A 16335-nucleotide genomic window follows, 5' to 3' on the forward strand; every position below is an offset into this window, starting at 1 on the left:
ATTTCCAAAGACAAGCTCAAGATTTTTGAGAATCAGTCAGATGCTGGTACAGAAAGTGAACATTTTGACAGCGGGAAGAAGAGAAAGCATAAACACCCAGAGCGATATGGTCAAGAGCTATCAGATGGGGATTCTAGTGATAATGGTACATGTTTTACACGAACATCTAGTATAAGACTATAATTGCTTCATTATTACAAACTTTTAAATAGACAAACAAAAACGTCCAAAAAAACGATTATATAAATCACCCAAGAAGACCACACCGAGAAAAGATCCTCCTAAAGTACCTGTTTTCCCAACTATATGTTCGTGTATTTTTTAATATTAAATGTATGATGAACCATATTTAGATGAACAGTATTCTATTATTTATCTAGTAAGAGAAAATCCAAATTTTGCATGCTGAATTTTATAATACGTATTATTTTTATAGAATTTGATACCTAGCTAGGTAGTATTTTATTTAAAGTTGTCTTTGGTCTCCAGTAATTTCTTGCTATTATAGGCCTTTTGTCACACCTAGTACTGACAGTCAGTCAAGTCTATTTTTTTAAAGTTTAACTAATAAATGTTATTTTCATTGGTGACATGTGATATCTGCACATTACATTAGCAGAGATCTTACAACGGAACAAATATTAGATCTTATTATATCAGCTTCACCGAACACAAATATGAATTTATTTAATTGAAGCAAAATGTTATTTTTTTACTACAATGTAATAACTGTTATATTAGACAATAACAGCAACTCAGGATTGAAACCAAACCAATCTTTTCAAAATATTTATCAGAATTCACCTCCAGCTAGAAACAAAGAAATTGGTAAAAAATAAAGTGACATCTTTTCCCAGCATCTATTTATGTTAGCTATTTCTTAGATTCGGACCATGTGGTTGGTTCTAATGATTTCAATGGAATTGATTCTGATTCGTGCAATAATGAAGCTAGACTTAGCCCAGAGAAGACTGATTTATTTGGTATGAATTTTCTAACTATAAATTATTAAATATTTTAAATTAATATTGATAGGGGTTAAAAAATCTATCAAACTAGTGCATTCTGATGAATTTTCAAATCCTGGAGGCTCCTCTACGACTAAATTGTTCACTCTAACTGGTAATATAATAATAATTTAGTTTTGGTGAGGGACAGTCTAATAATTTAGAAATTTTAAATATAGTTACGAAGACCCCTATTTCTGCCGCTTATCCTTCAGTCTCTTCAAGAAACTCTGTAGATATTATGAAAGGTACATATATATAGGTATACTATTTTACAGTTAAATAATAATCGAAGCCTTTTTTCTTCAAAATATGAGGGAATGTACAAAAAGTGAGCTTTTAATACAGTATTTTAAGAGTCAATCAAAATCGTGTATTTGTGACCAAGATAGAAATTTATACTGAGAAAAATTTAAATCCCGGAGGAAGTAATCCTTTTTTGCAGATTTAACACCTAGCGAATGAGGTTCTTTAAATGTTTTTTTGATAAAAAGGGGCGCTTCACAACATAAGGGGACTAACCAACCTTGGTTTTATTACAGAGCACGAGAGCGCGCAAGCGATTGTTTGGCTTTTATTTGCATGCGCTGTTATGCGGCGTATTAAATTAAAGGCTATTAAGCCCCCTTATATTGTGCAGCGCCCCTTTTATCTAAAAACATTTCAAGAACCTCATTATTTCCTATTTTCTTCAGTTCTTCTTGTGTTGACAGCAGGAATAGCGTGTTAGGGGAGCCTAAATAGGCTATAAAATAAGTTTTTCACTTAGGGCCCACAGTTCGAATTAGTGCCTCAAATTTGAAATAAAATATTTGATAATTGTTTATTGGGGGGTGTCAGATTGGTTAGCACTCTTTCCTTGCAGTGAGAGAAGATGGGTTCAATCTGTGCTTGTGGCACTGATCCGGAACAACTGATGCCTAGAGGTTCTCTCCCCACTGGCTAACGGGGTGTACCCCCTAAGGTCTTTGGTTTCCCCTTTCTTTAAAAATAGTTTAGGTTAAAAAATAGTAAGTGTAGGAGGTAGCTTGTGGCATTAGGTGAAAATTTAGAACCACTCCTGTGAAGAGTTTGCAGGTTTTCTCCCCACTGGCTAAAGGGGTCCCCTGCCACCAGATCTTTGGTTTTCCCTTGCCATAAAATGGTTGAGGTCGAGTGTATAGAGCCTTTGAATAGCTCGCGTGGCAGAATGTTAGCCTAGCTAATATTATTATTAATAGTGTAATAGTCTTAAAACCACAATAATATACAAATAACAAAATAATTTACCAGACATTAAAATAAATACTGCATTTAAATTTTATAAATAAAACTTGGCAAAAACGTTAAGACCAAATTAATAGGGGCTCACAATTGAGGAACAGGGGGCTACACCTAAAAATCTAATGGCGCAGCTCCTGCTTGACATAAATAGTATTACTTGATAAAGAATAAATCATCCTGTTGTATAATTGTGAAATGTTTTTTTCTTTTCATTTATTTTTCTCCTGCTAAATAGTGTTAGAGAAACTATTGAAAAACCAATAGTATCTTAAACGTCAAGTTGATCTGAATTCAAGATTATTAAACAAACTTGTTATTGATCAATGAAAGTCTTGTAAATTGGATATTGAACAACTTGAGCTCCAAATTCCGGCAAGTACAATTGAGGAGTTGCAGAGTATTGAGAAGTTTGCTGATTCAGATGAAAAAAAGCCATTTTAATAAAATTTACATGGATTACTTAATCCTATTTTCTTAAACGTCTCTCATTCATTAATCAGATATCATATATGAGTGGTCTCGGTGGTAAATCGTTGGCAGATTGCACCAGAAAAATTATGGCGTCTTTGATGACTGTTAATCTGGGATTGCAAACAAAATTGCTTTTAAAACACTAATTCTTAAAGATGTTGTTATAGGTAATTTTAATCAACTATATTTCTAATCTTAAAGTTTAAGTTCTTTTCTTATAGCTGCAGTGCGGTCGAATGATTGCTTTAACAAAGCAGATGAGTTTTTAATTGCAGCTGCAATTAAAGATTGGTTGAAATATTCTAAGACGCGTTTAAAGGGCCGAAAACAACTTTCTGGTACGCACTTGAGCTCAACTGTAACATCAGAATCACATTTCAGTGAATTCAATGAACCAACGGATAGTGTTGAAAATGCAGCTAATGCTGAAGCTCTCAAGCTATTGTTAAATACGGGCTAGATAAAATTAGTTAAGTGTAATATTCTTGTTTTGGTAATTTTTTACCTCTCCGAGTGGACAAAGTCCCCTAGGAGTGGTTATACAACGACCGTGTCTGTCTGTGGGTCTGTGGGTCTGTGGGTCTGTCAGGCCTGCGAACGCGTTCGCATTTTCGGTGCAAAGTATAATCACTGCGTACGCAGTTTCTTGAGATCTCTGCGTTCGCAGTTGCTACACTGCAAATCTTTTTTACACCTAGAGAGCACATAAGAACACCTGGTGAACACATTGACTGTTTGCAGATGTTTTACAGGCGTTCCTTATACGTTACTTTAATGTTCTTCACAAAAGTTGAATTGTTCCACAGATGTTCCAGATGTTATCTATATGTTCCACGAACGTCTGATGGACATGAAACATCTATGGAACGTCTATTGAACATCTATGGACCATCCATGGAATTGGAACATCTGTGAAACACTTAAAAGTTCATTCTTTATGATATTACGGAATAGTGAAGCAGTTTAACCTGTAATTTGTTTAATAAATATTAACTATGTTTTCTAAACTAAATTGTTTAATTTGTTTTAGCATATTTTTCATTACAATATTATATTGTAGTTTATATAATTTCAATTAAATTAAACTAACAGCTGTAATAAAATTTTTATGTTTAATTTGTTCATCCGCACTTTCATTTTGATGACGGTCAATTTTCACAAGGGGCACAACAACGTAAAACAGTGGCGTAGACAAGGGAAGTTCTATCTTTGACTGTACTAAATTTCCGACCCCCTCTTAATATTAACATACTTGGACCCCCTTGGTGAATTTCTGGCTACGCTACTGACCTAAAATTAATTGTTTGCGCACTTTCCCTCAGTTATGTTCGGATAGATCAAATCCAGGGTGGCCTCCATGCCCCCCCAAACCAATTGATACTTTTATTTTTTACTTTTTTTTCCGCTGATTTGCACAGTCAATTTGACTCTTTATAAGTGGTGTGTTCATTGAAACATAATTTCCTTGGTAATTCTCTGTCGGAGCCACTGATTCAAATCAAATTTCATCCACATTTTTAAAAATAATTGCAAAGCGATTTCTCGAATCTCGTGACTTGGAAAAACGTTTCGAATAGGCGCTTCAATAAAACCCGCTCTCCTTTTACTTCCCTTTATTAATTGTAGAAAAGGTAGATCACTAATCTTAAAATTTCCTCCTTAAATCATGAGACAAGAACTAAAAATATAGCTTGCTTTTCTGGGTAATCTCATTGTTATTCCTCTTTGTGGAATAACTGAACTGGTTTTATTGTAAAGCCATAGTAAGGCCTATTACCCTATTAACATTCTACACTTTATATATATTATTAATTTACATCAGTACTATATAAGGGTGAGTAAAGTCGTTTTAATACTAAACAATTAGCAGTTCAATCCGTTTTATTTCGTTAGGAATCAAACTTTTAAATTTTGCGCCTCAATTTCGTTAAAACAGTGCGTCAAGGTACAACCAATTTCGACTGCTCGTCGAAGTTGGTCGTGGTTAAGGTCAGAGGTACATTCTTGCCGCGAAATGCGCGATCATAAAGATAGTCTCCTACGTTTTGTAAATTTTTGTTAAGTTCGTAATATTGCGATTGGTATTATTTATTAGCATTCAGTGATTGTTTTTAATGGAAGATTGGTCGTAATTGTTTGTAAATATTGCACATTTTTATTTTCATATTTAATAGCGGGTATGATTCTAATTGCATACAAAGCCTATTCACATGTTAATGCGTCAGCTAATTTCGTTAAACCTTGGTATAGATTTATGTGGTTTTACTATCTGGTGGTCAATGTAGAATTGCAATTCATTTTTAATCAGGATTTTGTTATTGTAGAAATGGTATTTGTTGCCCTATAGATTTTACTTGCCAAATAAGAAAATCTAAAATTTAAAAATGCAAGACCCAAGTGTATTTCGATGTGAAATGTGTAGTTTTGTGTGTACTGATATTGACTCGTATAACAAGCATATTTTATCACTTCACAGAAATGAAGGTTCATTTACTATGTCCTGCAAAAGTTGCCCTTACAAAAGAACAAGCTATGCGGCTTTTAGAGTGCATTGTAGTAGGCAGCACAGAAATCTGACTAACCCACAACCAAATGTTCCTAACCTAATTGTGCCTCCTGATAATATTGACGAGGATAGTGAATTTAATTTTCCCTACTTTGAAAACATTGAATTGGAAAATGAAGAAGAGAAGCAACGTTCTCTTGCCCTATCTTTGGGACAGTTTTTCCTCAAACTAGAAGCCAAACATGGCATGAGTAAAAGTGCTATAAATAGTATAGCTTTAGAAATACAGTATTTACAAAATGAAGTTGGGGGTTTACTGAGAAAAGAAATAGGCATTGTAATTGAACGCAATAATTGTAACATGGATATTAACAGTGAGGTTTATGATTCACTATGACAAAAAGAGAATTAAGTTTTTTAAAGGAAATTTCAACCTGTTGGATATTAATCCTATCTATATGGGTAAAAAACTTAAAAAAGTGAAAGGGAAAATTGCTCAAAAATCTTTTTATGGGTACACTATACCATTTTTGGAAAATTTGAAAGATCTTATTAAAACACCTGATGTTAATTTTTGGGTTTTTAACACTCACGCAAGTGAAGATTTGGTTCTTAGAGATTGGTGTGATGGTTCCTTTTATAAAGAACATTGTCTCGTATCCCCATGCCTTCAAATTATTCTTCATGTGGATGACATTGAGACCGTTAATCCCATTGGTGTACACAGGAAAGTTCATAAACTGATTGTTTTTTCGTACGAACTGGCTAATATTCCACCTCAATTTAGATCTCGTTTACATACGAAACAACTTCTTGCTATAGCAAAATCATCAGATGTTAAGCAGTTCGGTATGAAACAAATTTTAACTGAATTTATTGAAGCATTAAATAACTTGAAAAAGGGGTTAGATCTGTTTAATGATGGTAAAATATTTACTGGTTTATTGATTGGGACTCTAGCAGATACACCCGCACTGGGCCAATTATGGGGTACAAAAGAAGTGGTGGCATTCGCTAGAAAACCATGTAGTAGCTGTGAAGGAGAAAGGCCACAAATATTTGAGAACTTTAATGAATCGGAATTTACTTTGCGCACGACTGAGAACCATTTAGAAAACTGTTCAATTTTAGAAGAAATAGTTTCCAAATCAGCTAAACAAGAATGGAGCTCAAAGTTTGGCATAAATAATTTGAGCCCACTGTTCATGATTGAAGATATTTCGTTAGATATTGCTGTGCATGATCCTATGCATGTTTTATTGGAGGGTGTCATTTTGGTAGAACTTAAAGTTATGCTACATAATTTCATTTACATTGAAAAGTTTTTCACACTATCCTGGTTCAATTCTCAGGTGGAGCTTTTTGATTACAGCTACCTTGAAATCAACAGTAAACCAACTACGATAGATGTGCAGGCATTTTCTGAAAAAGGAACCATTTCTCTTTCTGCTTCTGCATGTTTGACAATTTTGAGTATTTTACCTTTCATCTTAGCTCAAAAAGTACCTTTTGATAACACTAAACTGTTGAATTTCAATCTTTTGATTGAAATTGCATTTTTAGGTACATCCCCTTTTGCTATAGAAAATAGTGCTAACCAGTTAGCTGAAGCCATAAAAATTCATCACGAAAACTTCATATATGAATACCCTTATGTAAAATTAACGCCTAAATTTCATTATTTAGTACATTTTCCTCGACAACTCCTTTTTTTGGGCCACTGAGACACCAATGGTGTATGCGGTTCGAAGCTTCGTTCAATGTTTTCAAAGGAAGAAAATGGGGGTCCTTTAAAAATATTGCCCTTAGCATGTGTCGGTATCACTTGCTGAGGAGTTGCTTTTTTCAAAACAATTGTTGTGGGTTACCAAATGAAAACTTCTTATACAGTAGTGATGAAATTAAAATTTTAAAAGAAGTTATTGTTTGTGATTTGGAGGAGGATTTAAATTGTATTTGCACGCCTTTCTTTAATGGAGATTGGGACCCAAATGTTGGTACTGTCTGCATCCTCAAAGAATTGAAAATACATGGTCATGTATATAGACCCGGGCTGACCTGCTTAAATTTAGCCGACATTCAGTGTGAAAATCCAATTTTTGCAGCTATAGACTATATTCTGTATATTTCGGGAAAGAAAATTTTTGTAGTTCGCAAGTCTACATCTTCTTGCTATGTTAGACACTTAAATTCTTATGAAGTAGAATTTAGTGAATCCAAAGTAGCTGCGAGTTTTGATGAAATTGCCAATTCTTGGCCAGTCCCATTAAGAATTTTTTCTGAAAAATATTACGTTACCAATAAATATTCTTGCTTTATTAATTCAAGAATATAAATAAGTTTTAAATAGTTTGCTTTAAAATTTTTAAATTTAACTATAGCTTTTCCTGAAAATTAAAATTAAAAAGAAATTAAAATCAAGTACTGTGTTGAAAAAGAAATGTATCATTTCATACTTGGGAACCAAGAAATTGTTTAGAAAATAATTTCCTTGAAATATTCTATTGAGTACTTAATATTATTTTTGAATTTAAAAGGTGTCCAAACTAGTGTAGCTGCTTTCATACGGATTATTTATCCATGTAAAGGTTGCTTTACTAGTACATTTTCATAAATGCAATTAAATATAGTAATTTTTATTGTGTTAACAATTTTATTCAAATTTTATTTTAATGCCAGGGTATACTTAATTTTATAAAACACATCCATAAAAAATACCAGTTCCTTTAAATTTAGTTCCTAGTAATTATGCTTTTTTAAGTTATGAGTTCTTGTACAATATTTTGTTCACCAATCTTCCAGTCGCTACTCAAGTGTTTACATATTCACAAACATTATGAAAGACAATCGAGGTATTAACCGAGGTAAATGTAAGGAGTGTGTAGACTATATTAAGCCTTCACTACAAGATGATTTCAGATGCCTTTATTGCTTATGTCCTCCTACCAAACACGAAAAAGGTAATTTTCAAGAAATATAAATATCAATAATGCCTGTATTATTTTACTTTCTTTTACTGCTCTAGTGCCATCTACTGTATATCAATCTCTAGAATCTAACTGTAAAAGTAATGTAACCAAACAAAATATATCCGCGTTAAATGTGGATGCCAGTGATGAAGATTTCCTTAGTAAGGCTTAAACTTTCATTCCATACATATATTTCTACAAATCCGTAAACATACTTTTCGTAAAATGGTTTGGTGTTTACAGGTACCCCATGTCCACCCACCAAAAATGGTGCAAATAATGAAATAGAAAAAAATGAAGCAGTAAATAACGATGAAGAAAACTTCTTAGGTATGATAATTTTGCACAATTCCCTTGACCTTTTGTTAAAATATATTTTTGATTCTCCAAATATTCAAAACTATACCTCAGTCAAATAGACATTTGTCTATGAACAGAAGCACCAAAAGTTTCTTATGAAAAAAAATATTTAGGATTGGTTTAGTTTTATTGAAACTTACTGAATCTAGCACATAAATTTTAAAATAGTGGCAGGCGATGTTAATCATCTATATTGTACTAAATTGAAGTCATATTAATGACTTGACCAGTGTTGGTCTAAAATATCCAAAACCAAAGAAAAAGGTAAAGAGAATGGGTATATTTTTTCATTGATCCTTGTAAAAAAGGTTGCAGACTATTTTCAACCCCAATAGTCTTGCGCATGTTAATATTTTGACAAGTGATAGCTTGAGCCATAAATATATTTAACAATGAATATACAACTGTATATGATGGCCCTAATACAATGTCACTTTTTAAAGGGCGGTATAGCCTATGATCAAAGTGACTCGTTTTACGTATTTCTAAGCTCCAATCAGGAGAGACTAGGAAATGACGTCTCATGTGAAATGATGGAGTTGACTTTTAACGCTTAGAAATTGGTGCTTTTTAGTTTATTCCTTCACTCATTGTTCTACCTTTAAAACCAAAACAATATTAATAAAAATATTTAGAAAACATCAATTACTAGCAAATTTAAGTCATAAACTATTATTTCCTGTGTTTTTTCAAAATCCCTAACTCAAGTTAGGTTACTGAGCTTTTACTCTATTTATTTTTTTCCCCCACTATTTCTGAACACGTGACTAATGCCATCACTAGATAAGCTCCTACCCTAATTCTAGGTTTTACCAGCCAACCATATCGCCGCTGTTTATTTATTGTTAAATATATTCATGCTTGAACTGAATTAATATAATATTGTTGAGAAGGGGGATGAGCTATTGGGCCCACCCATGCACTTGGACCATTATTAGTATTGAACGGGGTGGACAAACCAAGCACTTAGACCTAAGGTCCATTGTGCATCCCCAGAACCTTGACTTTATAGAGAAGTCCTATTGCCGACATAAAACTAAGAATTTGCCTGGCCTTAATGCTGGAGACATTTTGTCTCCAACTGGCAGGGGCGGATTAACACTGACGGCGGCCCTAGGCACAATATTTTGGCGCCCCATGGTTTTGATTTCACAAGACGTTAGTCAAGTTACAGTCCGGAAATCAACTTTTTTGAAAACTAAATTTAAGGAGTAAGATAAAGAAATGATACTACTGGTTCGATTTCCCTCTAACGAAGAACTTTAACCTTAACGCCACGACCAATATCGCATTTTTTCATGTTTGAATAATTGTGCAACAAGATTACTATCCGCCCAATGTAACGATATTTCAGCGATATTTTTTTATTAAATTCTATGAAAAATAATTTAAATGTGAACTGTTTAACCGTTTCTTTTTATTACATTAGTTTATCTAATTTTCAATAACCCCATTTGAGAAAAGGGAAAACCGTTATCCGAATTTTGGCGCCCTAGGCACGTGCCTACTGTGCCTAATGGTTAATACGCCCCTGCCAACTGGTGCATACCAAGATGCTCGAACCTTCGCGCAGGGTATTAGTCGCAGCTACAGAGGCGGTTTCCTCTGTAGAGCAGGCCTTTCAAATTAGGTCATCATTGACTCCAATGACACTTAATTGTCAGAGTTGGCAATGGCCTGTAAGTAAGCCAGTGGCCAACCCTAATATTAGTCTTAGAGAGAGTAAGCAACTCTCTCGACCTCTGCCGAGAAGGGCCTGCGTGTAAGGGTATTACGTAATAGTAATAGACCAGCTTGATACACTAGTATTTAAGTTTCTAACACAATTTGCTCGGAATATTTAAGAATGAGGTGTCTACACAAAATCAAAAATAAGGTTTTATTATTTTCTGTGTCTGAACTTTCAAAATCAAACTATTCAATGTATAACTTAATCCTAGTATAAGGGAATTGATAATGTGGCGTGTGGAAGGTTTCTTTTAATTGACTTATCTGCGCTTATATATATGCCTAATGTGGTTATAAAGGGACGTGTTTTTTTATTGGAGCATTTGCCTTATGTTTGTATTTTTTCTTCTTCTCTCTGTAGCTAAACAAACCTCATTTACCTTGCATTTTAATTTAATAACTTATCTAAAAATAAGCTGGTTGTGTTAATCATTTAGTACCAAACCCCAGGTTGTAATGCCCCAGCCAGGGTTGGCACATTTTGGCCAGGGGTGGTAAACCCTGTGGAAAATTGAATTTTTCCGCAATGTTTTCCACTTCCAATGGGAAAAATATAGTAAAAGCTTAAGTGATTATAGTTTATTGTTTTATCAAATAGATAAATTAATTTTCATTATAAATTTAGAATATAATAACTGTTTAAATAAATACCCCAACCCGACTCTGTTCGGTTTGCAAAATATTTGGGTTGGGGGTTTTTTCCAGTAGCGTTTTCTCACCCCGTACAATCACTACAACCCTGGCTTCAACCTAATTTAGTTCTAAGTTATCACATATTAAAGGTTTAAACTAAGAAGAAACTACTTCACTTACCAGGCTAACACCATTTTGATTGACTTAAACATTGCTAACTAACCGCGTCATTACATACTTGATACTAGATCATTATGTACATGTAATAAAAACCCAAGCTATAACCTTATTATCATCAGGTCTATTACATAGTATGTTTTATTCCATTTGAAAACTAGTCATCTCACACCTTCATTTTGGGGAAATCATGTCAATACCCATGTAAGGTGGGGTGGCAAAGTGTTTAGCATTTTCACAAAAGGAACCGAGTTGGAACCCAGCTTGTGGCATTGGGTAGAGTGTGCATGCTTCTCCCCACTGGTTAAAGACGTTTTCCTCTGAGGTCTTTCCCCCTTTCCATAAAAAGTTGCTGAGGTTAACAGTAATAGTTAGTTAGCTTGCGTGGCATGTACAGCTTGTCACAACCCTCCTAGGTTACCGGTAAATAAGGCATTAAAAGTCACTTGCTGACTTGGACCCAGGCCCGGACTGGCTCGGGTAGCTAACCGGTGATTGCCGGTCAGGTCGGAGCCAAATCAGATTGGGGCCCACACCCCCAACTTTTAGAGGCTATGCCGACACGAATTCATAGGCAGTGGCAAGGGCGTATTTAAGGGGGAGTTTGTGACATCAAAACCCCCCCTTAAATGAAATCCTGGATACGCCCTTGGTCGGTGGGGCCAACTACTAGCCAGTCTGGCCCTGCTCGTGGTGCCTGAGATATTAGCCTAGCTAATTATTATTTAACTATAATTGTTATGCTATAATGTATTGTGAGGTCAGTAGTTGATGCCAACAACGCCCCTAGCCACTAAGAGACTCCTATCGGGGGAATGGACCTATATAGGCTCTGTTTGAGCAATCGGGGGGAGGGGGGCAGTCTAAGACGTTGATTAAGAGAAGTTTGGGGCAGATAGACTTAGTGGCTGCGGAATATGTTGGAAGGCATCACCCTTGTAAGAAGAAAGTCTTTACTTCGTTAATAAAGTCGATTTAATTACAATAAGCACGTGAGTAATACTAGCTTGCTACCTATTTAATGCCAAGACGCAGTGTGGTATCTGATTACCCGTGTAATACAATACCTTCTTGATACTAAACCATAATGTTATAAAAGCCAGGTCATAACCTTATTATCGACAGGTCTATTACATTTTAAACTAGGCCACTAGCTAGTTAACACTATGCTTTTTTCCATTTGAAAACCAGCAAACTTAACCAGCGAAAAATTACTTAGTTACAAAGTTTCAAGTGGATGAGTAATGAAAAAACAGGTAGAAACCTTTCAAAAAGAAAAAGCTATAGTCTAAATTTATTTGAAAATTAAAGAAAACCTAGTATAAAACACACAAAAAAAGCTGTTTTTAGTAAGGGAAAGTTCTATATATTCCTGTTTTCTCGGTTAATTTCCAATAATTCCTATAATTAATTTCATTAAGTTGCAACATTTTTTATAAATTAAAAAAAAATGCTGAGAGCCTTATGTTATCCAGAAATACTAATTTTTCAACTTAAAATTGGAGGAAAATTACTATTTTAAATTGGCTGGTTTTATTTTACTTTCATTTGACTAAACTAAGATTAGGAAGTTAATGCGGTATAACCATTTTAGGTAGCTTTAAATTTAGAATACTTGAAACTGGCCCAAAATAAAAATAAATATTTTTAAATTAACTGCATATATTTTACTTTCATTTAATTAAACAAAACTCAAGAAGTTAATAAAACAGTATAAACGTCAGAATATGGAAGTTTTATATATAAAGACACTTTTTAACTTGGAAATTTATTAAAAATGATCAACTGATTATATTTACTTTCATTGGACTAATAAATTTCATAAAGTTATTAAAATAATATGAGTAGCATCTGGATTCTTCTGCTAGTGTCTACATTGGTCTCTTGGTACCTAATACTACACGAGGACTGTCAATTGAAATAACTCCTATATTCTTTCGCTTTATAAGACCTACACAAATAAATTTCGCTTGATCTCGTCTTTAGTATTGTTAGTAAGGCGTGGTGATAGTGGCTAGCACTCCTGCCTTGCAGGAGAAGCCTGTGTTCGGTCCCAGCTTGTGGCCCTGGGTGAAAACTTGGGAACCACTTCTTCTTGAGTTTTCCTTTGTTTTGGATATTTTAACTATGCTATTTGATCAAAATTGATAATTCCACCCAACTTCAAAATATAACAAATTTTAAATTAGCTTTTCTTTATTTTTAGGGGATGTAATTAAAATTAAAAATCCTATCCAAGACTTTGGACTACCCAAATTTTCCCCCATTATTCAGAGTGCTTTAGAAAATGGATCCGTTATCTCCAAAGGCTATTGGAATAACTTTACAACTGAATGTTGCTTTTACTACATAAAGTTTGACAATGTTGACAACCGATACGCATATCAAAAAATTGGAATGGCTATGATAAATAAATACCCTTGTTTAAAAATGGCTGGACAAACAGAATGGGTTTGTATTATATTTTATAACATCTTGATAAGGTTGCAAAAAGCTAAATTGGGTGCCACTTTTATGTCCTTAAATTTTTTTAATTTTATGTTAGCCTATATTAAATTATGTATAACATTAATAGCGTTGAATTTACTTAGTCTCAGTTCACCAAGACACTTAGTGCCAAAATTCGCAAGGAAAGACTTAGGCGAAAGGAAGAGAAGTCGAATCATAAGGACCCAAAGGGTTTTCTTCATTTGGCCAATGTTACAATTTCACCATCTGCTGATATTTCTCCGTCAACTTCTAAAAGTTACGTTGCTAATAACAAAAGCAAACCAAAATGTGGAAGGTGATATATTTGGGTATTTAAAATTATAGCTTTTATTTTACACTTTATTTTGTTTTAGTTTTTCACGAAGTAATTTTAAAGGAGTCCTTTTGAGTAATGAGAAAGAATCTGAAGCAATTGCACAGCTAAAAAAGGAATGGTCAAAATCCAAAATTGATAAAGCAGTGATCAGGGCTCTACTTAAGGAAACATACCCAAATAGAACTGCCTATCTACAAGCTCAAAATGAATTTGCATTCTCAGAGTTAATCGAAAAATACCCTTGTTTTAATAACATAAAATTTGTAAGTTATTTTGGCATAACAATAATTATTACAATGCAGATTTTTTAATTTTTTATTTCCTTAATAGTTCCTCTATGAATTAAGACTAACTTTGGGAAGTATCGCGTATGAAGCCTGTAACAAAAATATTGCCACTTTTGTTGATGTTTTAAAAAAGCACTTTAATTCTGAGCTAAAACTTAAAGTATGTTTTTCATTCCTTTAAAATGATAGGTCATTTACTAGTTTAAACTTATTTTTTTGGTAGGGTGAGAAAAAACCATTTGAAGCATGGGAACTTATGGAAAAGACCATTTCTTGTCAGCCTAAAGGAAAAAAACTTGCAATAATAAAGCATGTAGAAGTAAGTTTAGTAAAGTATCTGTCATTGTTAAGCTTTATTATTTAATGTGGAAGCAAGGTTTTGAAATTTTGCTCATTAAGGGGAAACCCTGTGACTGTGATAATTTTGGGTATTAATTTCTTTGCATTTGGGTTAGGATAGTGTTAATTCTTATTTCATAGTTTTGGGTTCAAAGATATGTGTTGTAAAGCTTTTTCAGCCCATTGTTTTTTTAACCCTTATTCCCTTAAGTTACATTAAGTACAGTGGGGTGGCAAAGTGGTTAGCACTCTTGCCTCACAGCTAGTGGAGCAGGGGTTTGATCAAGGATAATGGCTAAAGGATACGAAATAACCTGCGAAAAAAGGGGAAATGCCGTATGATTGTGGTAAATCTAATTCGTGGCGACCTCTTTACACCGCGAAGGATAATATATTTGAAAATATACTTAGTTTAGGTTCATTGTAATTTTTACACTTACTATACACAGTACTTTCCTATTTTCCAAAATAACTATTAAAATCTTACTCAATAAAAAGTTATCTAATTAGTAATCACTCAATAAAAAATTTAATCAAAACCATTTTAATCAAATCGCTGTTAAAATTAAGTTTTAAAACAGTTACTATCCTGCCAACTGGCCTGAATAAAGGATAATAGCATTGAGTTTGTGAATTGGTGGTTTAAAGAAGGTTTTCTGTGTTGTTATATCGTAAGCGATAAAAATACAAATACCCTCTGTAGATATTTCTTTTATTAAAGTTTGCTTCGTATTACATTTAACTGATAAAATTATTCTGTAAATAGGGTTAAATTCAATTGTGCGTTGTTCTAGTTCGTTTAACTCACTGTTGTAACTACTTAATTTATAATATTCTGAACAAATTAATCTCGGTTGTTTCGTTTCAATTATTTTAATTAAAATTAAAATTTTATACCGGGCGGGATTGAAACGGGATTACGTTATTAGTAAATAACTCTGAATTGGGGAGATATAACTTAGAGGGTCATCTCGAGAAATTAATACCACTAGGGACAATGCTTCCGAGGAGAGGTATATTTTGGCTTGTCAACTTGTTTTATACGTGTTACTTATTTAGGTGCACATGACTGTAACTAATTTTTTTTATCATACCAAAACCTTTTGAAACACCACATTAATGGACAATTTCTAAGTCATTTTATGTAAACAATTGTTTTAATAGACAAATGTTTTAAGGGTATTTGTTTTTACGAATGCAAAAATTTGATCTTAACTAGCTAGTCGTTTAGTTTTTTCTGTTTTTAAACTAAGGAAAATGTATTGTTTCCAAGTAATTAATTGGTCTTTCTATTCCGTTTATTTAAGTGTTTCGTTATAGTTAAAATGTACATGCTGTGATAGTGCCAACCTAGAAACAACGTTTTTTTAGAAAACAAACTATCTCTTAGGTGCACAAAACTGTCACTAATATTTTTTTTATCATACCAAAACCTTTTGAAACACCACATTAATGGACAATTTCTAAGTCATTTTATGTAAAACATTGTTTGATAGATAAGTGTTTTAAGAATTTGTTCTTTACGAATACTTTTTAGAAGCAAAATGCAAAAATTTGATCTCAACGAGATAATTGTTAAGTTTTTAAACTAAGGAAAATGTATTGTTTCCAAGTAATTAATTGGTCTTTCTATTCCGTTTATCTAAGTGTTTCATTATAGTTAAAATGTACATGCTGTGATAATATAGTGCCAACCTAGAAACTACTTCTTGTTAAACGTAAAAAAGTACCTGATATTAACAAAGTAGCTAATGTTAAAATATATACACAAAGTACCTGGTGTTAATTG

The 16335-nt window shown here is 33.3% G+C and overlaps 1 protein-coding gene across 1 annotated transcript; it reads left to right on the plus strand.

Annotated features, from left to right (window-relative positions):
- Positions 1-5705: 5705 nt before the first annotated feature.
- On the plus strand, positions 5706-6971 carry LOC149960351 (uncharacterized). The gene has a single exon (XM_090167462.1). It carries the CDS (start codon positions 5706-5708, stop codon positions 6969-6971), a length of 1266 nt encoding a protein of 421 aa, XP_090023588.1.
- Positions 6972-16335: the final 9364 nt, after the last annotated feature.

This window comes from Leiobunum rupestre, chromosome 2 (assembly GCF_980474605.1).
Source record: "Leiobunum rupestre chromosome 2, qqLeiRupe1.1.hap1, whole genome shotgun sequence".
NCBI lineage: Eukaryota > Metazoa > Arthropoda > Arachnida > Opiliones > Sclerosomatidae > Leiobunum > Leiobunum rupestre.

Bases quoted from the DNA above. Each gene is read 5' to 3' on its own strand.
- LOC149960351 (XM_090167462.1), top strand. From the start codon at position 5,706: ATGGGTAAAAAACTTAAAAAAGTGAAAGGGAAAATTGCTCAAAAATCT.